The 23,753-nt window shown below is 36.4% G+C and overlaps 2 protein-coding genes across 4 annotated transcripts in view; one reads left to right on the forward strand and one right to left on the reverse strand.

Annotated features, from left to right (window-relative positions):
* ARMH4 (armadillo like helical domain containing 4) overlaps nt 1–2,155 on the reverse strand; it is a 166,000-nt gene extending 163,845 nt beyond the window's left edge. The window contains exons 1-2 of one of the 2 annotated variants that reach the window (XM_070249808.1): nt 2,015–2,155; nt 1,472–1,569 (exon numbers count right to left, since the gene is read on the reverse strand). The gene's annotated coding sequence lies outside the window, so the exon portion shown is untranslated. The remainder of the gene's footprint in view (nt 1–1,471; nt 1,570–2,014) is intronic. The other variant, XM_070249809.1, reaches the window with a different exon arrangement.
* Nucleotides 2,146–23,650, forward strand: ACTR10 (actin related protein 10). Of its 2 annotated transcripts, XM_014735615.3 has the most exons (13): nt 2,146–2,549; nt 4,526–4,598; nt 7,020–7,102; nt 7,930–8,038; nt 9,727–9,834; nt 12,350–12,417; nt 12,682–12,761; nt 13,759–13,794; nt 16,607–16,686; nt 16,765–16,838; nt 20,377–20,458; nt 21,352–21,553; nt 22,656–23,650. In XM_014735615.3, exons 1-13 carry the CDS (start codon nt 2,473–2,475, stop codon nt 22,835–22,837), a joined length of 1,254 nt encoding a protein of 417 aa, XP_014591101.1. In that variant the 5' UTR covers nt 2,146–2,472; the 3' UTR covers nt 22,838–23,650. The 2 variants fall into 2 exon arrangements, with proteins under 2 accessions (XP_014591101.1, XP_014591102.1); XM_014735616.3 differs by lacking the exon at nt 16,607–16,686 and having other exon boundaries at nt 2,215–2,549; nt 16,721–16,838.
* The last annotated feature ends 103 nt before the right edge of the window (nt 23,651–23,753 follow it).

Genomic DNA, 23,753 nt, shown 5'->3' on the forward strand with positions numbered 1-23,753 from the left:
GCAAACACATTTTCAGTATCTTGTAGATTCCAGGTAGTCATGAGCCCTCTGTCCATCACTGGAACCACTTGGAGAGACAACTCTCATCAGAGGTGGACAGGAAAGTCTTGTATTAGGTTGGAGTTCAGACTTGAAAACCTCTTAGGTCACTTCATATACTAAGATTGTAAAACTCTATGATAAAACATTATTTTAGGCATAACTACTTTATAATTGTGCAGTGCAGTTCTGGCTCTGGAGTTAGACTGTCTTGGATAGAATTCCTGCTCTGCCACTTATAGATGAGAGGCCCCAGCACACGATTTAACCTCTCTTGGCCTCAGCATCATTTTCAAAATGGAGATACTACAGCTTAACTCATGAAGTTACTGTGAGGAATACATGGGATTATATACAGCAAACAGAATTCAACAATTAGCTCTAGCCATACATATTGGAATGAAAGAGATTGTCAAAGGAGAGCGTACACAGTAAGAAGAGAAGAGGTCTGGGGGCAGAACCATGGAGAACACCAACATTTAGCTGGTATGCTGAGTTGCACAGTATCCCCCCAAAATTCTTGTCCACTGGGAACCTCAAAATGCAATCTTATTTGGAATTAGGGTCTTTGCAGATATAATCAAGTTAAGATGAGATCATAGAGGGTTAGGATTTGGGCCCTAAGCTAACATCTGGTATTCTTATAAGAGGGAAATCTGGACAGAGAGACATGCAAAGAAGGAAAATGATGTGAAAACACAGGGAAGAGAACGTCATATGAAAACACAGAGGCACAGGCAAGAAGGCCAGGTGCCGACAGAGACAGAGATTGTAGTGACCCATCTACAAACCAAGGAACACCAAGGACTGCCAGCCACCACCAGACGCTAGAGAGAGGCAAGGATGGATCCTCCCCCAGAGCCTTCTAAGAGCATGACCTTGCTGACACCTTAACCCGGACTTCCAGCCTCCAGAACTACGAGAGAATGTGTTTCTCTTGTTTCAAGCCACCCCGTGTGCTGCACTTCGTTATGGCATTCCTAAGAAACTAATGCGGCACAGCTGGTGAGCAGACACGGAAAACACAGAACGGGTAACAACAACACTTAATAGCTTCAAAATATAATCGCAAGTGATCCTCACAAATACCCTGAGAAGTAGCAGGACAGTTCACAGATAAGAAAATGGATGATGGAGAAGTATTAGAGACTTGACAGAAGGTGAAACAGAATCTGAACGAGAGTGAAGGGTCCTGTTCAAACACTCTGACCGTATTAGGCAAAATGTTTCATCCTTTCCCACTCTTTTTGAAGTTTTCTTCCCCATCACAATTCCAACTTCATCCTCCTACCTCCGCTTTCAGGAAGATCATGGATCAGTGAAGCCTACTAATATCACATGGTCCAAGATTATGCAGCCTTCACTCTCATTATAGAAAGACCTTACCCTTTGAAGGGAGGCTCAGGCATCTCAGTAGGTAAGAAAGACATACTGTGTTAAACAGATCATTCCTCTTCCTACAGAGACAAGGCAGCAGCCTAGCCACCGGCTCCAGCTTTCTTGGGCAATTTCAGCAGAAAGAAGACAGAGCTGTGAAATGATAAAGTTGTAAACAGTCCATGTTATCGAATTCCTACTGCGTGCGCACACTAGCACAGAAAGACGGACTTTCCTCCGGTTGAAGGACTCAGTTTCAGGGTAAACGGGAACCCTTGGTTCAATGTTCCTTCCGTTAAACAACCCTGACTGATCCTCCATAGATAGATCCCTAGATGCTATTTTATCTACTTTCTTTTGGATTAAAATTAAAACTTGCAGCAGAATGACTACCAAATAAAGTTGTCTGTACACATTTTTCTCTAAAGCATCAGCAGTACAGGCTTTGAGACCAGAAAGGCTTGGGGTCCAAGCCCGGCTTTGCTCTGGGGCACTGGGAACGCTACTCAATCTCTCCGAGCTCGTGTTATCCTCACAGATGAGAAGATAACACTTATTCTCAGTATTTCTTGCGAAGCATAAATGATGGCCGACACACCTGGCACAGCAAATTTTGCCCCAAGACTGCACAAATCAAAGTCTTGGGTCCTCTGTCCTCGCTGAGCGCTCTCCGGGACAGCACACAGCTCTCCAAAGCCACACCAACCGGCAGCCTCCCGCCCCGACCCCGCCTCCGCCTGAGGGCGGGGTCCCGGAAGGACCCGGAGCTGGCTCCGCCCACTTTGGGTGCCCGGCGCGCCTGATGGCCTCGGCCCTCTGCGCCCCACGCACCAGACCTGCGGCCGCCCAGTCTTCCTCCCTAGTCCCGGAAACGGGGCGCCTGCGAGGATTGGGCTCCGGCGCGGAGGGCGGCGCAGCCCGGGACAGCCCAGGCCCTGCGCGCCGCGGCCACGCGAGGCCCCCGCCGTCGGCACCGCCCGCCCGGCCCCGCCCCACGAGCCGAGGGCCGTCTGTCTCCGCTTCTGCGTTGGCCTCTCCGCCGTCCTCTTTACTACGATGCCGCTGTACGAGGGCCTGGGGAGCGGCGGCGAGAAAACTGCGGTCGTGATAGACCTGGGAGAGGCCTTTACCAAGTGAGTGGTCGTCCCGAGGGGAGGGCGCGTGGCCGAGCCCCAGACCTGGCCTGGGTCCTTATCGCAGGCTCGCGGAGCAGCACTTCTTCCCCTGGCTCCCCAACAAACGGCGACTTTTATTATTTCCACCGTGCGCGAATGCGAATCCCGAGGATCCCGGGGGGCAGTCAGGGTCTGACTCCTAGAGAGGCCCAGGAGGTTCGGGAGAATTGCCTTCGCCGCCGCCCCGGGTCGTCACGCCAAACAGAACGGACCTGTTGGGGTCATCCATGCGGAGGATGACAGCGATGACCTAGACCCCTCCTACCCTAGGCTTGACTGCTTAGGAAGGTAGCAACCGAACTGTAACGCTTGATGACGATCTCTGTCGTTAAACATTTGTTGAATGGAGCTTCTGTTGGTGCTGGAAATCCAAATATGTTTAAGACAGGGCCATTGCTCCCCAAGAGTAGGAAGTCAAATTAGGGAGACTGAACACATAAAGAGGTGAAACCCTATAGATAAGACTCTCGAGATCCTTTGTTGCCCCCCCTCCTTTGATTAGGAAATTTAACATGTTTAAAAAGCATCTTGTAAACACTAGAGGAGTAGTTCTCCGTCTTTTGGATGGCATAGATCCCTTTGACGGCCGAATGAAAATCACAAATACACAAACCTTAAAATATTTGCACACAGTTTCAGGAGTTGGCAGACCATCACGGTGGTCCTTGGACTCCAGATTGAGAGCCTTTGTACTGAGCTCAAGAGAGAGGAAAATGACAGCCAGAATTGCATCTTATATTTATTTAAAATGGGAACAATTGGTGATCTTTACATATCTCTGAACAGTGCCTAACATATAGTAGGTGTTTAATAGTTGTTTCTTGAATAAGTCGTCAAAAGAGACTATTTAAGAATTGGACTTCAGGTGCTGTACAATTGGATTAAACAGTCCTTGTTTCCTGACATTCTGTTCTATGTAAGATCTTCCTTTATATTTTATTTGTTTTTACAGGTTTATTTTAATTGCATAGTAAATACTTTGAGGCTGACACCCAAATGTAGTTACTTTGGCTATATGTTGAGGAAATGAGAAGCAGAAAGCTCCTTTACAAGAGGATGATTATTGGCAAAGGCAACAGGAGGGTGATAAGAGGAATTTATGAAATAAAAGAAAGGAATTGAAGCCAACCAGTAGGTTGCATCCTGAAGAATTTGAGGAGCGCTGGTGCAAGTGAACATGGAGATGCCACTAGGAGAGGATGGAAAGAGCGGTTTGGGAATAGGACAGCATTACTCAAAACTAGGTAGGATAAGAAGAGATAGTGTTAAGACTATGCTTACATGGTGGCCATGTTTAGCAAAGTTTTGTTTTATTAACATGAAACAGGAATGGGAATACCTAAATACTCAAGAAAGGAGAATACTTTTTAAAGAGGATTAAATATTATGCAGTTTTTAAAATGTAGCAGTGAAGACTATGATGATATGGCCAGAAGCTTATTGTGTGAGTTCATGATGTATGAACAGAATGATTGTAACTAGATCAAATATGCATAGTTTAAAAAATAGACCAAAAGGAAACACAGCAATATGGAAGCTAATAATATTAGAATGATGGACTTATGATGAACTCATATGAATTATATAAATGAAGTCACATAATATAGCACAGATCCAGGGTTGTAGAGATGTGTTGCCTGAAATACAGGTAGAATTAAAAACTGAAAAAAAAGAAGGAAATGCTGCCCTAAAATAATACACTTTTATTTCAGTATCACTAATTTGAAATAATTTTATTTTTTACTTTTAATAGATAATTATGAATGATGGTATTAATTTTTCCTTATTTTTTTGTCCCTTTGAATGCATCAGAAATGTTAACAGATGTTTTTGTGATCCCTGCTTTGAAACAAATACAAAAGAACTTGTTTGTGTGACAAGTATATGGGAAGAATATTAAAAGTTGAATGACTCAATTTTCTTTTTATTTGCAGGTGTGGATTTGCTGGAGAAACTGGTCCAAGATGCATAATTCCTAGTGTGATAAAAAAAGCTGGCGTGCCTAAGGTATTTTTTTTTTTTAATAAATTAGCAAAATAAATGCTGTACTGTAAAATATTTTTAAATGTGACTTCAAATAAGATTGGTTAGAACAGTGCTAAATATATAACTTATGACTGTGTTCCAAGAAAATTTTTTTAAATCTTTATTTAGGTTTAATTTTGCATACTATAAAATTCACCTGTTTTAAGTATACAATTCAGTGATTTTTAGTAAATGTATCAAGTTATGCAGCCATCACCATAGTCCAATTTTACACATTTTTGTTATCCCAATGAGATCTCCAATGCCCATTTACAGTTAATCCCCGTTCCCACTCCTAGTCCACCACTGATGTTTTTTCTGTCTCTATAGATTTTCCTTTTCTATACATTTTATATAAAGAGAATTATATAGTATCAAGAGAAAGTTTTTAATCTTAATAAACTAATTCTCTGAGCCTTATAATGTAACATAACTGTAGAATAATTTTATTCTTACCCTGTTTAGAATATAAGCTAGGTCTTCATTCCTTTATCTGTAATTCCAAAATCCAAAGAACAGTGAAAAACATTTTTTAAAAGGAGGTTAGGAAGTTTCTTGCCAAAGCTAATTTGGCAGATTAGGAATTAGAGAATGATAGAAGGAATAATTTTGCATGCCGTAAAATTCACCTGTTAAAATCAAATACAGATGTTTCTGCCATAACTTAATACTTGCATTCCTGAAAAACCTCCCTTTGATCACAAACAAAACCAGGTGTATGGGAAGAATAGGGTTGGGACAGACCACACGAAACCCCTGTAACTGTAATCCAGAGCACTAGCAAAAACAAAAATTGATACCTCAGGAAAAAATTGGAATACCTTTGGCTTACCACTGAGTATGGCTGGAGGCTCCCTCGGGGATATTAAAAATAGAACTAAATAATAGATTGAAAATAGTGGTCACTGGGTGCTAAGACAGTGCAGATGGAAGTGAGCTCTAAGCCAGTGAGGCTATTGTTAAGTTGGGATCAGGAGGAAATACAGCCCAATAAAGAGTCGTGAAAGAATCCTCTCTGGAAAGGGAGCCCCTGGTACAGACGATCATTTAAACTTTTCACAAATAGATCTGAAAGGATGCCTACCTGTGTGGCCACCGAGTTGATGACTTTTTGTTGATGAAGGTTGTAACTCTGCCATAATTTCAGCTACTCTCACCTAATATGAACTCCTACAACTTTCACATTATACAGACATGATTCCCTTATTTAACAATCAAATATGAACATATTTGGTCATATAAAAGCACAGGTTGTAGCAGAATAGACTAGTACATCAATTTGTATTTCATATTGGGATACTTCATAAGATCAATATATGAAATACATTGATTCAGGAGTCTTTTTAATTATGGTTGACTAGGGAAATTTTCATTGATTTCAAAATTTCCTGCAAATCCTTGGACAAGCCAGAAATATAATAAGTATTTGTGTTGTGGTATTCAAAATGTGATAGAAGTCCCTGTCTACTCGTTTTTCGTGTTGTTTTAATAATTGATGTTACTGTGTTACTAGATAGATTACTAGATTCCTGACTGGACTTAGAACATTGACATTCTTGTTGGCACTTTTCTTAGTGCTTTCAGCTTTTAGCTTTGTCTTGACAAGACCAGTGTATGTCAAGATTAATCTCTATTCAGCTATCCATGGTTTTGGAACCTTCTTTAAGCTACATAAAATCAAGAAATTAGCTGAGCTGATGATCTTTCCTTTAAAAGGGCAGCTGAAGAGAGGTCTGCCAGTGATGCATCAGAGCACTTACAGCTGAGGATCAAACCTTGTTATGTGTTGGTGTTGACTTGGCTCTCCTGAGTTGGTAGTGTTTGCATATACTGCGTTAGTGCTAATTGTGTATGTTTTCATTTTTGCCACACATATTTGTGAGCTACCTACTTTGTGCCTGGCACTGTATCATTTGAAGGAGGATATATCATAAGCAAGCCAGAAACAGTTCTTGCCCCCATGGAGTTTTTTGTGTAGAGAGAAAGTAGGTATTTTACAAGTAATTGAGTGAGGCGATGCTACAAAAGGGAGAGATCAGTGCTTTGGGAGTGACTAACAAGGACTAAGCCGAGTCTGGACTGTTTGAGGAAGCCTTTGATTTTTAGTCTATGCTGATTATTATCAGTCCTGCCAAAACGATGTCAAATGCAGGAAAAACTCAGATGAGCACAGCTCTTCACTTAGTTGTGGACACTTTTATCCCCACAGACCAAAAAAAGTCCATCACATCTTGGACATGCCACTTCTTAAAGATTTCTAACTTAAGTGATTAACCTGGATTTAATGTTTACATTCATTTTCAATACAAATTGCTTTTGATTACCAGAAAATACATTAGTAAATGAGCATGTTTTAATTTGATTGTTTTATTATAAATTAATAAATCATTTTAATTTTTATAGCCTATCAAAGTTGTTCAATATAATATCAATACAGAAGAATTGTATTCCTACCTAAAGGAATTCATCCACATACTGTATTTCAGGTAAGATGCAATTGTGTTTGTTTTTTCCCCTTGCCTTTTCCTAATGCCAGTCATAGTGATATTTGGTTATATTACATGTACTGCAAAAAAAAAAAAGGTTGACTTCCTTTGCCATCTTTACTTTCTTATTTTCAACCTTTTCAAAAGTGTATTTGAAGACTAGAAAACGAGAGAGCATAAGGAAATATTGAAAACAAATTCAAATGTCCATTAATAAAAGGGATTGGATAATTTAATTATTGTACATCTATATAGTGAAACACTATACAGCCATTAAAGAGTTCTACATATCTATATTACTGATACAGAAAGGTGTTTAGATATATTGATAATTGAAAAAAGCAAGTTATAGAACAGTATCTATGGAATGAATATTTCTGTTAAGATAGGTGCATACACAATAATGAAAATATGCAAACTGCTGTAAGTGATATTTTCTGGGTAATAGAAATGTAAAATATTTGTACTTTCCAAGTTATAAACTTCTATAATATTTGGAGTTTTGTGAGCATGTATTATTTTTGTAACCTAAAAAAAGAAAATATCTTTTTAATCTCTCAAGTTGGTTTTAATCTCTCAAGTTGGCTGTAGTTTTTGTTTTCCGAGATAAATGAGTTAATAGATGTAGAGTTCCTGACGGAGTGAATAGCACGTAGTAACAGGTCGGGAGCATTATCATCTTTCCTGGGTAATAAGATGATGATGTCTTTTTGTCATAAAGCATCTTAAGCTAAGGTAGTCCTATTTCTCTATTCTGAAATTGCATTATGGACCAAAATAAATACAAACTTTTATTTACTTTTACAAACAAAACTATCACTTTTCAGGCATCTGTTGGTGAATCCCAGAGACCGCCGAGTTGTGGTTATCGAGTCGGTATTATGTCCTTCCCACTTCAGAGAGACACTCACTCGTGTTCTTTTCAAGTATTTTGAGGTACCTGTTTTTTATGATGATGTTGTTATTTTTGGGAGGTACTCAAAGCTTAAACTAAAGTGTCCTCATTTTCTTTCCTTCATTATATATACTACACTATGCATTTGAAGATCCAGATGGCAGAATTAAACTGAAGCCTCTTCAAAGTGACCATTTATTTTCTTTCTTTGTATTGTTTTTTCATGCATTTTTAGCATTTCATCCAATACTTAGATAATTGAAGATTTCTTCTTATGGATATTTCTGTTATTTATTTTAATATAAGTTTTTCTGTTTTTGGACTTTTTTTTCCAGAATTAAAAGAGATGTTCTGTGCTGTGAAGTTTATGATATATTTCTTCCAGGTGTTGCTAGTTCCCACTGTTTAGTTATGCTGACTGTTCTAAATTCTGCAATTCTTTCATTTGAGGCTTTAAATTCCTGTTAAATGGAATATTCAAATAATGTCTCCCGTAGAGTAAGGAGGCAGTGCCAGGAGTGACTCTTAGATCTTGATATTAGTAATATTACTTGTAGCTTTCATCGTACAGGAGTCAAGATTATTTTGAGGACCAAACTTAAGACTTAAGATGATTACATTTCATAGTAGGTCAGAATCTTTATTATTTAAATTTATTAAAATCTCTGCCTTAGAATTTAGGGTTTTTCAGCAAGGGAAACTAGAAGATTGTGTAAAATGCATACAGTATATGAGAAATTAAGCACACATAAATGTATTTTTCATACCTTCCACTGAACTCAAAATATATCAAAAATCACAGTGTGTTTATGAGATACAGGCAGTTAAATTTCTAAGTTATAGTTTAGTAAGAGAGGCACAGAGAAACAGGTTTCATACCCTCCTCTACTTACTGATGTCATAGACTTAGGAATTTGGTTTGCAATAGGAAGAACATAAAACAACACAAGAAGTCACTTTGGCTCTTATCTGAATAAAATAGATGATTCTCTGTATTTATACTTTAGAGTTTTGGTTATGTTTGTGTTACTATCCTTATCTCATATATGACTAGAATACCTGCCATATCTACTGAGATTAGGGAAATCTAGCCCTTACTTTGTTTGCCGTTTGGTTATGATAGACTTTCATATTTTGTTATCTAATATTTGGGGTGTCACTAGATCTGGCAGATTCTCACTGAAAAATGTCACACAAAACTAAGAATTTTTGCAGTTCTTCAATTTAATTTTAACTGCCAAATTATAATGTTTTAAAAGTAATTCATATTAGAAACTTTGTGAATAAAGACAATCAAGAATCCTTTTCCTATATTTTCATTTTGATGGTAAAAGTGTTTTTTTATTTTTTAAATGTAGCGTCTTCCTCCGAATTTATGTTTCTGTAGCTTTTCTTTTATCCCTTTCGGTTTCCCCTCGAAAAGAGAGAACAAGAATTAATAAAAATGCTTCATAATTGTCATTTTGGAATGAAACATTTTAAAGAACTTAAAAGAGGAGTGTTTTTATTTATTACAGTATATTTCAATTATTGTGTAAATTCAAGTAAATCAATACTAGTTTTAATTTAGTGCCATAAGATGGTTGAATAGGTATCATAATATAAACAAATAAAATGTCCCTGTGAGTTTTTTCACATATGTTTGAAATGTAAGGTAAAGAGCTTCATCAGCTGCTGACGCTCATTCTGGTTTTGTCGTCATGTTTGTTTTGGTTTTGTTGTTCTCTAGGTTCCGTCTGTCTTGCTTGCTCCGAGTCACCTAATGGCTCTCCTGACGCTTGGAATAAACTCTGCCATGGTCCTGGATTGCGGATATAGGGAAAGCCTGGTGTTACCTGTATCTTTTTTGCCAACCAGCTAATTTTGCAGTTTTTACTCTACTTTAAAATAATTAAGCTTATTACAAATGGTTTTTATTGCATCAAACTATTTTGCATTACCATGTAGAAATATGAATTACCACGTGGAAAAAATTCATAGGATTATGAGACTTAAATTTACTTTTTGTAGGAATTACCATTATGACTTGGTCCCAGTATATACTCCAGGGATCAGACCTCATGAATATTATGTTCAGTTTTGAAGAGGAACATGTCTAATTAGGAACATAGCTAATTAGGACATGTCAAAGAAGTTGACTCTAATAGTTAAGTTCTAATAAAAGATTATACCAAGAGTAATTGGAGAAACTGAAATGAGAAAGTTAAATCAAGAAAAATTAAAATTTAATGGCAACATGAAATCTGCCCTCAAATAGCTGAAGGGCTCACTCTGAAGTGAATACGTTTGTCTGTCTCCTGAGGCACTCATGGAGGCAACATGGCATAGGGTTCTGGAATCAGATACACACAAGTGTAAGTCTCAGCTATGCTTCTTACCAGTTGTATGATGTTGGTCAAGTAGCTTAATCTCTTTGGGTGTCAGTTTCCTCATCTGTAAAAGGGGAATTATAATAATTCCACCTCATAGGGGTGTTGTGTGACTTGAGTGAGGTAATGTATGTAAATTATTTAGCATAGGACCTGGCACATGGTAACTTGCTCAGTAAGTGCTGTAGTTTTTATATCATTTTCCATTGGGAAGAACTCCCTAGTAATTTAAGCTGTCCCAAAATGGAATTACTGCCTATAAACTGGTACATTCCTTGTCATTAGAAGCATTTAAGCAGAGTATAAGTAATTGTCTCTTCAAAATGTTACACTGTACATTGCTACATTGAAAAGGAGGTTGAAGTACATAAATGCAAGACTCTTGCAATTTTGAGATCTACATGTGTATTTATTAGAAGAAATGCTCTTGGGAAAGAAATCAAGAATCCTTAGCTCCTATGGAACTAAATTAGGGGATAGCTTTTTTTTTTTTTTTTTTTGAGGAAGATTAGCCCTGAGCTAACTGCTGCCAATCCTCTTTTTGCTGAGGAAGACTGGCCCTGAGCTAACATCCATGCCCATCTTCCTCTACTTTATATGTGGGATGACTGCCACAGCATGGCATGCCAAGCGGTGCCATGTCCGCACCCAGGATCTGAACCAGCGAATCCCGGGCTGCTGAAGTGGAATGTGCAAACTTAATCGCTGTGCCACTGGGTTGGCCCCTGGCAATAGTTTTTAAAGATAAAGTATTTAGTGTGTAAGTCTCGTAACAACCGTGCAACATAAGTATTATTCTCTTCATTATATAAATGAGAAGATTGATTATCCCTATAAATGGGATAGGGAGTTGACCCAAGGTCATAAGTGTACAGCCAAGATATAAACCCATGTTTGTCTCCAAATTCAATGTTCTTACCAATCTATTTTTTTCTGTTTCATAAATATTAGACTTATAAAACATCAGTAAAAATAATGTGTAAAATAAGGTAGCAAACCCATAGTACAATATGTCCACTGTCCTCTCAGCTGTAATAGAAATACAGTGTGAGACATATATGTAATTTAAAACTTTTCTAAGAGCTAGATTTTTTTTTTAATTTTTTTTTTTAATTTTTCCTTTTTTCTCCCAAAGCCCCTTGGGTACATAGTTGTATATTTTTAGTTGCAGGTCCTTCTAGTTGCGGCATGTGGGATGCCGCCTCAGCATGGTTTGTTGAGTGGTGCCGTGTCCGCACACAGGATTCAAACTGGTGAAACCCTGGGCCACCGAAGCAGAGCGCCCAAACTTAACCACTTGGCTATGGGGCCGGCCCCTAAGAACTAGATTTCTAAAAGTACAAGTGAAAGAGATGAAATTAGTAGTATATTTTGTTTAGCCCAATATATTCAAAATATTATCATTTCAATATATGATCAATATAAAAAATTATAATGAGCTATTTTGCAGGGGTCTTTTTCGTATTGAGTCTCCTAAATTAGGTGTGGAGTTTATTCTTTTCGCATATCTCAATTCAGACTAGCCACATTTCAAGTGCTGAAGCCACATGTGGCCAGTGGCTACTTTATTGGACACCCTAGTTCTAAGTAATGAATTTGGGGGATATGCGTGTTTAACCTTTTTCTTTGGAGAAGAATATGAAAAAAGACTCTGATTTTCCAGTAACTCTTATTTATGTTTTTTGGTGAGGAAGATTCACCCGCAACTAATGTTCCTCTGTTTTTTGTGTGTGGGACGCCTCCACAGCATGGCTGTTAAGTGGAGCAGGTCCGTGCCCAGGAGCCAAACCTGGGCTGCTGAAGCAGAGCACAGGGAACTTTACCACTTGGCCATGGGGCTGGCCCCCACTATAACTCTTTTAAAATAAAGAATAAGAATTTGCCACCGAAGCTGATTTAGAACAATACTGCAGAAGGTGAGGAAAATACCAAGGAGACCACATTTTATCTCCTACGATAGTAAAATCCTTAACTACCTGATAGATATATGAAGGAATCCCAGTACTAAATTGTTGGGGAGCCCTGCCCCTAGGAGGAAAAGCTCTTCACAAGTAAGTTTCTCGGAATTTAGCACATTTGCTTCAGCTGCACCACAAAACAGATGCTCCCTTTTTGACAGTGATCAGTAGACGGCTTGTAATGTGGACGTTTAATGTTATTCATTCTATTCTCTATTAGCCTAGAGTGTATTTATCTTTTAAGGATACAACCACTTTTATTTAAAGCATCATGATCTATTATGTAGTAAAAGTGTTAAGAGAAGGATATCAGTTCCAATATTTGAATTCCAATAACTTTTTTGTTTTTACCTTCAGGGAGTTGGAAACTCAGCTATTGGAACAATGTACTGTTGACACAGGTGCTGCTAAAGAGCAGAGCCTTCCCTCTGTGCTGGGTAACGTCATTTTAAACTGCTTCAGAGTGATTGACCTTCCCTTTTCATTCTTCAACTGGTGTTTTTTTTTACCCCATTGACTAGTTACTCTCTTTTCCCCCATATCACTCCAATGACATTGCCCCAATGAGAAGGTCGTTATTGAGCTCTTCATCACCAGATCCAGTAGTTGAATTTTAGTCGCCTTTTCTAGAGTTTCCGACGTTGTGGCCTCTCATGTACTCTGGGTATTATCTCCTCCCTTGGCTCTCAGGACTCTCTTCCTTTATGGCGTTCTGTTACTTCTCCAAGTATTCCTTCTTGGTTTCCTCTGGAAAATTTTGTTTCTGAGTCTGCCTCAGAAAACGAGATTTTTGGCAACAAAATCACGTAACAATGGTAACATATCCAGACATCTGTCTTTCAAAGCTCCCTGTATAGTGTGGATTTCTCTGAATGGGTCCTCCCTCACCCTTTTTGTAAAATGTCACCTTTACCATGAAGGAAAAAATTAAAAGTCTGTGTGTGATCCTTTTTAAAAATATATTTTATGTTAGCATATTACTGATATTTATTGTCGCAAGAAAGATAAGCAAACTTGAAACCTCACTTTTAGTAAAAAGATAAATAACTCATGTTTAAGTCCTGCAGTTCTTGTAAGTACTTTACCACAAAATAACCGGCGAACCCTTTTATGGGGGAAAGGATTGTCTTGGTCAGTTCCTATCTAATGCCAAGTATTCTACTGTACTTTTAAGGTCTTGTTTTTATCAAGTTTATGAGTATATGACATCTTGTAGCACTTCGTGCACATCTGGCTTCAACTTCTGTGCTTTGGCTTGGCTTTCAATGATGAAGTTTCTTCCCTAAAAGCAAGGTTAATTTTTGGTGGCTTCAAACAGTTATGGTACTTAAATTTTTAAAAATTTTGCTGAAATGGAAAATGGAAATGTGAAGAAGCAGACTGTTTCTGCTTATTGTTAAAGTTCTACAGTTCTAAATAAAATTTCTGTTTTAGGTTCAATTCCAGAGGGTGTCTTAGAGGACATTAAAGGTAAATTAAGTTCCCATTTTTGTCCCTTTCATCCTTAAGTATTAGTTTGGAAGACATGTTTTTCTAAATATTTACACATGTAAATAAAATTTTGATTTTTCTTCAGATTTTTGGAAGCTTTTGGCATTACTTATGATGTGTTATTGAAGAAATTGCTCAATTATAGATATGTATACAGGGTTACTAGGAAATTAGTAGTTTTCACAGTATGAAATAATAGTTAAATTGCTTAAGAAAGCCAGTGGTTTTAGGTTGTATGGTGTTTTTTTTACTCTAGTTTTTTATATTACATTTTTATAAGGTCAATCATTTTACTGACTTGGGAAATTGTACAGTTGGAGCCAAAGTATATTGGATTCACTTTAATAAGATATATTACTTCTCCTTTGCCAAAGTGCATTTTTATGATATATTTAACTAGAGTTTTGTGGTATTTTGATTTACTAAAAAGGAAAAGCATTAAAAATAGAATGTTCTTCAGTACTGAGAGTGTCGTGTAAAATTGATATTCTAGAATATTTAATAGAGAATTAGACAGTAATGGAACCTGGAAATAATCTGGTGCAGTTGGGGCCCTGAAACATTAAAAAATTTGTTCAGTGTAATACAATAGGTAGAGTTAGAGCTAGGGCTGCAAAGTGGATCTTGTTCTGCATTACGTTGCTTACTTACCTGGTGTAATTACCTAAAATCTCTTCAGTTATTGTAAAAATTCAGTCACTTGTACATGCTTATTGCAGTAGCTCAGATAATGCAGAAATATCTCAAGTGAAATCAATAGTTTCCCTTCCCTTCTTCCAGTCTCTTCCCCATGACATAACCATTGTTAATTGTTTGGAGTGTGTCTTTCCATTTAGCCTCCAACTTGTGAAAAGGTATTCAGCTTTCCCATTAGTCAGGGAAACAAATCAGATTGGCAAAAATTTGAAAGTTAGATATCCAGTATTTGTGAGATTATGGGGAAATGAATATATATTACTATTAGTAAGGATTGAAAACTAACCCTTTTGGAAGGCAATCTGGCATATTTATTAAATCAAAAGTGTGCATTCCAACTAAAAGGGGAATGTTAAATGAAATTTGCTAACTTAATAATAAGGAATACCTGCAGCTATTAAAAAGAAGGAGCTAGATGTATTGATTTGGAAGGATGTCCATAATACATAAAGGGCAAAAGCATGTTGCGAATAATATGTGCAGTAGGAACCCATTTCTATAAAGTATGCAACACACATTCATTATATTAGTTATGTAGTTTAATTACCTAAGTCTTTTTCAATTATTTTAAAATTCTTTTTTTACTATTATGTTTTTTTTAAAGGTTGGCACCTGAGCTAACAACTGTTGCCAGTCTTCTTTTTTTTTTCTTCTTTTTCTCCCCAAAGCCCCCCACTACATAGCTGTATATTTCAGTTGTGGGTTCTTCTAGTTGTGGCATGTGGGACACCGCTTCAGCATGGCCTGACGAGCAGTGCCATGTCCGTGCCCGGGATCCGAACCTGTGAAACCCTGGGCTGCCGAAGCGGAGTGTCTGAACTTAACCACTCAGCCATGGGGCGGCCCCTTAAAATTCTTAAGTGTAATTTATCTGTTCGTGGATTTTTAATTCAGTGAATTTGGTTTCTTTAAAAAGGGCACTTTCCTCTGCCAAATATATAAGATCCTGAGGGCTAGATATTTACATTGCTTAGATACTTATGAGAACTTGAATAAAATATAAAATATATAAGTAACTTGAGCACCTAGCTTACTATCTAATATATTAGCATATTGTAGATTCTTGACAAATAGATTTTGAGTTAGTGAATCGAAAAAATTTTAAATAATATATAAATATATATTTAACATGTTTCACAAGTAATTAACCAATTCATTAGATTTCTTGCATTTGACTCAATTTTGTCTCTATTTAAAAAAATTTTTATTCCTTACCTATTTCTAAAAGTAATTTGAAGCAGCTTATTATAATAGGTACTTTACAACAGAAGGAATCTTTAAAAGAATAAATGTTCAAAGTCCAAAAAAAGGAGCCGGCCCCCTGGCTGAGTGGTTAAGTTTGCATGCTCCGCTTTGGCAGCCCAGGGTTTCGCTGTTTTGGATCCTGGGCATGGACATGGCACCACTTGTCAGGCCACGCTGAGGTAGCATCCCACACAGCACAACCAGAAGGACCTGCAACTACAATATACAACTATGTACTGGGGCCTCTGGGGAGGAGAAGAAGGAAAAAAAACAAAGTCCAAAAAAATAACTGATGATAGAGTAGAAGGAAAGTGGTAGTATTGGGGTGTGCCAAGAGGGAGAAGATAATCATGCCAAAAAACCTTAAACTAAGGAGTGTTAACTGCAATTAAGAGCAACATTTAGCTTAGTGTTCTGACCAACCAAGATTTTAAAGAAAGAATCAGATAGATAGATACCTAAGATTAGATGTAGAGATATAAGTCATTCTGGTTCCAAGAAATATACTACTCAATTAGAATACTGTATTTTCATGATGCTAAAGTTTGTTTTTATTATGGTACTCTTTATACAAGGAATATCAAAAAGCATAATAGTTTCCTCAAAGGTGTTTTTTTTTTAAATGCGGTTTTATGGAAGCTGAACACGCAACGTCCTATGACTCCTTAGTGAATGAGAAAGTTTGTTTATTTGTGAATAAATTGTCATAAGCTAAATAAACACAGGGATAGTTTATAAAATCTGAAGGAATGAATGATTAGCATGAACACTTGAATAGAATTGTTTTAACTGGGACATAGAATTGACTCAACCGCAAACTGTAACGAAGTCTGCTTTTCTTTCTTTTGAGTGCGCACTTGCTTCGTAAGTGATCTGAAGCGTGGACTAAAAATCCAAGCAGCAAAATTTAATATTGATGGGAATACTGAGGTAAATTAAAAATAAATGTATGTTCTTTTTTCAGAGGTTATAACCTGTATACTTAGGCTTATGATGTCTGTATTTCAGCGTCCCTCACCACCTCCAAATGTTGACTACCCATTAGATGGAGAGAAGATTTTGCATGTCCTTGGATCAATCAGGTTAGGCCTTAATTTTTGTCAGCAAAATGATGAATTAAAATAAATTTTTGGCCTTTAAAAGTATCTGCGTAAGCCTTTAGTATTGCTGATTTAACAATTATCTGGTTTTTGTGAAGCCTCATCATTCATGATTAATTTTATTATTCAGCTTTTTAATTTTTTAAAACTTTAAAAAGCATTCTTTCCTGTTCATCAGAGTAATTCAGAATTAATTTAGTTAATGGAACTAACCATTCTTTGAGGTGGAGAATAAAGTATGATACTTTAAAACAGGATTCAACAAACTTTTTCTGTAAAGGGACAAATAGTACATAGTTTAGGCTTTGTGCGCCATGTGGTCTCTGTTGCAGCGTCTCAGCTCTACACTTGGAGTGCAAAATCAGCCATAGACAGTGTGTAAAATGAATGCGCGTGACTGTGTTCTGATGACATTTTATTTGCAAAAACAGGTAGTGGGTTGGATTTGGCTTGCAGGCCTTAGTTTGCTTATTCCGGCTTTACAACACTTTGTTAGAAAGAATCTATTTTCCAAATATGCTAAATCTTTAGGACCATTTGGTAATTCACCTTTTTTTAATTCATTAAATTATTCTGTCTGTCGATGCAGTATAAGTTGTTGTTAAGGACTTACATAATTATATTACAATAGTATAAATAGCAATATAAATTTTGTTTATACTAAGCTTTATAAAATTTGTATTTTAAAAGTTTCACCTATGGGCTGGCCTCGTGGCTGAATGGTTGAGTTCACATGCTCCACTTCAGTGGCCCGGGGTTTTGCTGGTTCACATCCTGGGCACGGACATGGCACTGCTCATCAGGCCATGCTGAGGCAGCATCCTGCATGGCACAACCAGAAGGACCACAACTAGAATATACAACTATGTACTGGAAGGATTTGGGGAGAAGAAGAAGAAGATTGGCAACAGTTGTTAGCTCAGGTGCCAATCCTAAAAAAAAAAAAGTTTCATCTGTAAAATATTAGTTCAGAAGATGCACAGAAAAGAATTATTATATAAATATTGAAGACCCTATTAGATTTTGAGATAATTAACATAGGTTAAGATATTAAAAGAATGAACATAAATATACAGATGTTAAAGATGGTAGGTTACAGACCAGCACCAGTGGCCTGGTGGTTAAGTTCAGCACAGTCTGCTTTGGCAGCCTGGGCCCAGTTCCTGGGCATGGAACTACACCACTTGTCTGTCAGTGGCCATGCTGTGGCAGTGTCTCACATTTTAAAAAAGGAAAAAAGGAGGAAGATTGGTGACAGATATTGCCTCAGGGTGAATCTGCCTCAGCAAAGAAAAAAGGATGACAGGTTGGGGGAACAAAAGGTGAGAATGTAACACTTTTTGGTAGTAACTTTTTGTCATTTTACCTCTTATTTAAGTTATCGTCATTAAATTACTATTTTAAATTTTCTCCTGATTGCTTAGTGACGCCCAGAATAAGAGAAGAAAATAAGTGTTTAAGGAAGTTCAACTAATATGGAGCTTTTTGGTTATATAATAGTAGGAGAATATATTGGGAATAAAAAAGCCACTATGACTCACATTCCAGATCCAGTTAATTTACAGTTGTTTGCTAACATGTTTTCTACGAAAAAATCCAGTTCCTTTGAAACCTTTTAATTAGATGCAAGCTAGACCAATAGTTCGTTGATAAGTCAGAAGTGTCGTTTAAAGTAAAAGACCATTTTAAAAAAATCATATAGTAAACATTTTAGTTTAACTTAGAATTTATAAATATGTGTTTATTTGCCTGACTTTTTTCCAAGACCTTTTCTTTGAGAATAAGTCTGCTTCTAGAGTTCTGAGTTAAATTTACTTATACAAGTAATTCATGGGTTATGAGTTTCAGGGTTTGTTTAAGTACAGTGAGAACTTAGTTACTTGTGAATCAGTCTTGGTACAGAATCCTAGATATTTTCTTCTGGATTTTTACAGATGTATTACCTATACTTTGAAAAGATTTTAAAAATTATTGTATCTTTCCAACACATTCAACATAATTCACATAGGAAAAACCAATTTCCTACCCTAATATTTCATTGGTTAAATAGTAATTGTTGAAGTGTGTAACTTCAATATCAAATCAAGCGGCAATAAAAGATTGAACTCAACCTGTAGAAGCAGAAGTGTACAGGCCTATCAGCAAGTGGCGGAAGCCGTGAGAGTTCAGCATTCTGCAGGCCTCAGTATACTTTGCTGACGAAATGGAACAAGTTAGCAAGTAGGGTGAGTCTCAGGAAGAGAACTTTATATTTTGAAAAAGATTCAAAAAAGCTTTAAAATACTATGTATAGTATGATCCCAATTTTATTTTTTAAAAATGGTGTTTATATATGCGTACGTATAGCTAGTTTTGTATCACATTGGTTAGGATTCAATTTGCCACCAGTTATACAAACCTGAAAATAGTGGCTTCAACAAAATAGAAGTGTCTCATTTAAAAGAAGTTCAGAGAAAGATAGTCCAGGGATGGTATAACAACTCCCATGAGGGACCCAAACAGCCTTCCGCCTATCACCTGTGGGGTGTAGCCCTTGTCTGTGAGGTCCAGGGCTCTACTTATAGCTGCAGCTATAGCTACTACACCTATGTTTCAAGTAAGCAGTCCTAGGAAGAGAAAGAAAAAAGTGCTTCGTCTCCTTTTTAAGGAAGTTTTCTAGAAGTCCCACACACCATTTCTGCCTCCATCTCATTGTTGGGTACTTAGCTACATCTAGCTGCAAGGGAGGCTGGTAGACACAGTGTTTCAACTGGGGAGCCGCATTGTATCCAGATTAAAAATGGGTTCTATCTTTTATTTTCAAATAATTATAGATTCACAGAAAGTTGCAAAGATAAATATAGAGAGGTCCCATGTATTCTTCACCCAGTTTCTCCCAGTGGTTATATCTTGCATTACTATAGTACAAAATCAAAACCAGTAAATTGGCATTGGTGTAATGTGTATGTATAATTCTGTGTAATTGTATCACACAGATTCTGTAATCACTACCACCACAATCAAGATAGAGAACTATTCCATTACCAGGAAGATCTTCCTTGTGCTACCCCCAAAATAGGGTTAATTTGAGAATGAACAGGAAAATGGATATTTTATTAGGCAACTAGTAATCCTTGCCATGTATTATTTTTAAAAACAGAGAAATGCTTGTATCGCTACTGATCTCTTGTTGAATCTTACTAATTTTTATAGAATTACGCTCCTTTTCTGTTATTAGGTTTAAGGAAGTGTAACTGGACAAAACATATGTAAATCCATACATAATAATAGTTGTAGCTAGTAGTCAGGGAGTGCCTCCTTTGGACCAGGCATTCTTCTATTAACTGATTGAATCCTCACCTCAACACCCGTGAGGCAGGTACTGTTCTTCTCATTTACAATTGTGAGCACCTTGTGTTTTAATAATTTTTCTACATTAACATGGTACTGGTACTTAAAAATATGTCAGTAGAATTAATGCTATCTTGTGTATCATTTTATGTGATGCCAACAAAGCACTCCCTGTTTTTAATCTCATTAGAGATTCTATTGTGGAAATTCTTTTTGAACAAGATAATGAAGAGAAATCAGTTGCCACTTTAATACTGGATTCCCTTATGCAGGTATTTTTATCTTGTAAATGTTTCAATTTATGACTACGGCTCTTTAGAGAAAATGTTTAAGTGTTACTTTCTGTATTTTTATTTTAGCCATTGAGTTTTACTTTGACACAGATATGATACCCGCAACATTTCACACGCAGGGAGAATAAGTGCTATGGACATGTCATGCATTTTTTTCCCTAGCAGCGATGCCAGGTTTCTGTTTAGTGAGGCTTGTAGTTTCTTCAAATGCGGGTCTGTGTAGTATTGTGTTTTAAATTCCACAGGGTATATGATAACATTGCTCTTTTGTTTAATGACTGTGGAATCACAGAACTCCATGTGAAATACCATTGCTTTGGAAGATATTGTCTACCTTTAGGGCTCCACTCAGGGACTTTGATGAAAAACATAACATCAGTGAAGGACTTTAACATTCCTAATTCTTAGAGAGAACTGATATGGAAACATAATTTTTCTAAGAATGTTATCTTCCCACTCGACAGCTGGCTCTGGATATAATACTGTGGAGATAGGACCTTAGAAAAATTGTTTCCACATACTTCTCTTGCTAAAAAGAAACAAAAAGTTATTTCTTGTCATATTCTTTGCTCAACTCAGTCATTCTACTCTGAAAATGAAAATACTCACATATTACGACCATATGTCCTGTAGAATTTAAAATTCTGTACTATTAGATTTTAAAATCTTTAAAGTTTTATATAAGTATATGGCAGTATTTTCACCGTGGTTATATTTGCTGCATGAAAAACTTCCTTGTTAAAGAAACCTGTTTTTTAATTCAAATGATCACCTATTTAATTTGCAATACATAATCTATATTTTTTAAGATCCAGTCAGGCATTACTTATACAATTAAGGATAAATCCTTTTTTTCTTTCCTTTAATAACAGTGCCCGATAGACACCAGGAAGCAGCTAGCAGAGAATTTGGTAGTCATAGGTGGCACATCTATGTTGCCAGGATTTCTCCACAGATTGCTTGCAGAAATAAGGTATTTGGTAGAAAAACCAAAATATAAAAAAGCACTTGGTACCAAGACGTTCCGAATTCACACTCCACCTGCAAAGGCTAATTGTGTGGCCTGGTTGGGAGGTAAGAATTTAGTTTTTAAACTATAATGATTATATAGTAATTGGTTCCTGAATGGCATTACTAAGGGATATATCACTGTTCAAAATTGCCCACTTAATAAGCTTATACAACAATTAAATAATTTTCTTTGAACGGTAACTTTTCCTTAAATTATTAATTTTCAGAGTTATATGTCTATTTCTCATGGTATTTGCATTTTGATTTTTTTAAGTAAACGTCTTCATCCAGTTAAAGTTATCCCTCATAATAGTGATAGCTCTGCATTTATTCCACTGATCAAAACATTTAATTCCTTCCAAAGCTAGTTTGTGAGCCTATGTGAAAATGGACCTCTTTATTTTATAGTTACACTTTATTTTGTGACTGAGTTCATTGACTGTTATAGGAAATGGTAGTTTCATTGAAATAACGAATAGCCTCATGAAGAGACTACTTTGAAGAGAAAAACACTCGTGGACATATATATTTGTAAACGTTTTGATATGTGTTTTATGATGCAGTTAGAGCTAATAGATATCAGGATCATTCAGAGAGAAAGACAGAGTATTCAGACTTTAAATGGCTGTTGTATTTCTTGTAAAGTAGAATTTGGTCAACATGTAATTTTGATCTAGGACAAATGGGTTTAGTTAATAAATTATTTTTTAAAGATTGCCTTGTGGGTGTCTATAAGGTCTTCGGCATAGACTCTTAGGGCATTATAATGATGCTTACTGGGTTTGCAGTGCCGTTTTATTTCTTGACATTTAATCTTAGAGTTGTGGCAGAGAAAACTACGGGTATTATTTATTGTATTTATACAGAGTTGAAAATACTTTCTACCCCACTTTACCTCACCTGCTTTTAGACACAGTGATACTTATCATTTTCACTATACTCTGCTATAGGCCATTTAGTTACTTTTAACATAGGAGTTGTCTTACCCTATTATTCAAAATATAGGATATAGAACAACTTAACTGGAATTAATTTGAAGAGTGTGACTACGTATTGCTGAATTTTGCCTGTTTTCTCTTCTCATAGAATGAAGTGGATATATGTATACATAAAATTTTCTAGTAAAAGTTTTCATCTTAGCTATAAAAATATTTTTACCACACAGGAGCTATTTTTGGAGCACTGCAGGATATACTTGGGAGCCGTTCAGTCTCAAAGGAATATTATAATCAGACAGGCCGTATACCTGATTGGTGTTCTCTTAATAACCCACCTTTGGAAATGATGTTTGATGTCGGGAAAACTCAACCACCTTTGATGAAGAGAGCATTTTCCACTGAGAAATAAAAGTTTGATTAAAATTCAACTTTGCTTCATTTCAAATATCTAACCAATTGCAAGCGAATTGTACTAAGTATGTAGGATGCTGTTGGAGACAGCTTTCGTGGAAGTGAAAGCATTTCTGTAATTACTCTTCGCATTAATATTTAATTCTTTTGACTTTTGTTTTTCTTGTGTAGTGGTAAAATGGTAGCTGATGCTTATGAAATTTGTTGTATTTGTATCAATAAAATATAGTAAAGCAGTTTAATTTTGCAAGTTTGTTACATAGTTCATTTTTGAAAAAGGATAACAACATTGCCTCTCCACCATTGACGTATCTGTGCTGGGCATTGGAGAATCCATTAATTTCATTATTTTCAGCAATTATTTCATTTAAAGAACAAATAATGTTACCGTAACCAGTTATTTCAACTACTAATGTGGGTCTGTTTTCTTAAAATCCTTTTGTTTTGGTATTTTTGTGTCCTTATTATAATAATCCTGCTTTTCCAGAAATATATTTGACTGGACTAAGAATGTTTGGTAACATAGTTAAGCATTTGTTAAGCAACATGTGGAAATGTTCACTTAACTTTCACTTCTTAGCACTTTCTTTTATGAACAATTATACATTTCTAAGAAAAAAGATATTTCGTATTTATGCATTTTTATGCAACTCCTTTATAAGCATGTATTCATAATGCCTTTAATCTTCTGTTTTGTGCTTTTTATCTTCTCAGAGCAGGGGTTCTTTGAAATATGTACTAAGTCATTGTTTAATTTCTATTTTTGTTTGTTTCTCTTCATTTATTTTTAATGAACTACCTCTTCCTGAAATTTTGCTGGTTTCATTCTTTCTAGGTAAAGATGGGAAATAAACACATAGGTATGCTCATATTCCTGAAGACAGAGTAGAAATTGATACATTTTCTGGATTATA

Source organism: Equus caballus, chromosome 24 (assembly GCF_041296265.1).
Source record: "Equus caballus isolate H_3958 breed thoroughbred chromosome 24, TB-T2T, whole genome shotgun sequence".
NCBI lineage: Eukaryota > Metazoa > Chordata > Mammalia > Perissodactyla > Equidae > Equus > Equus caballus.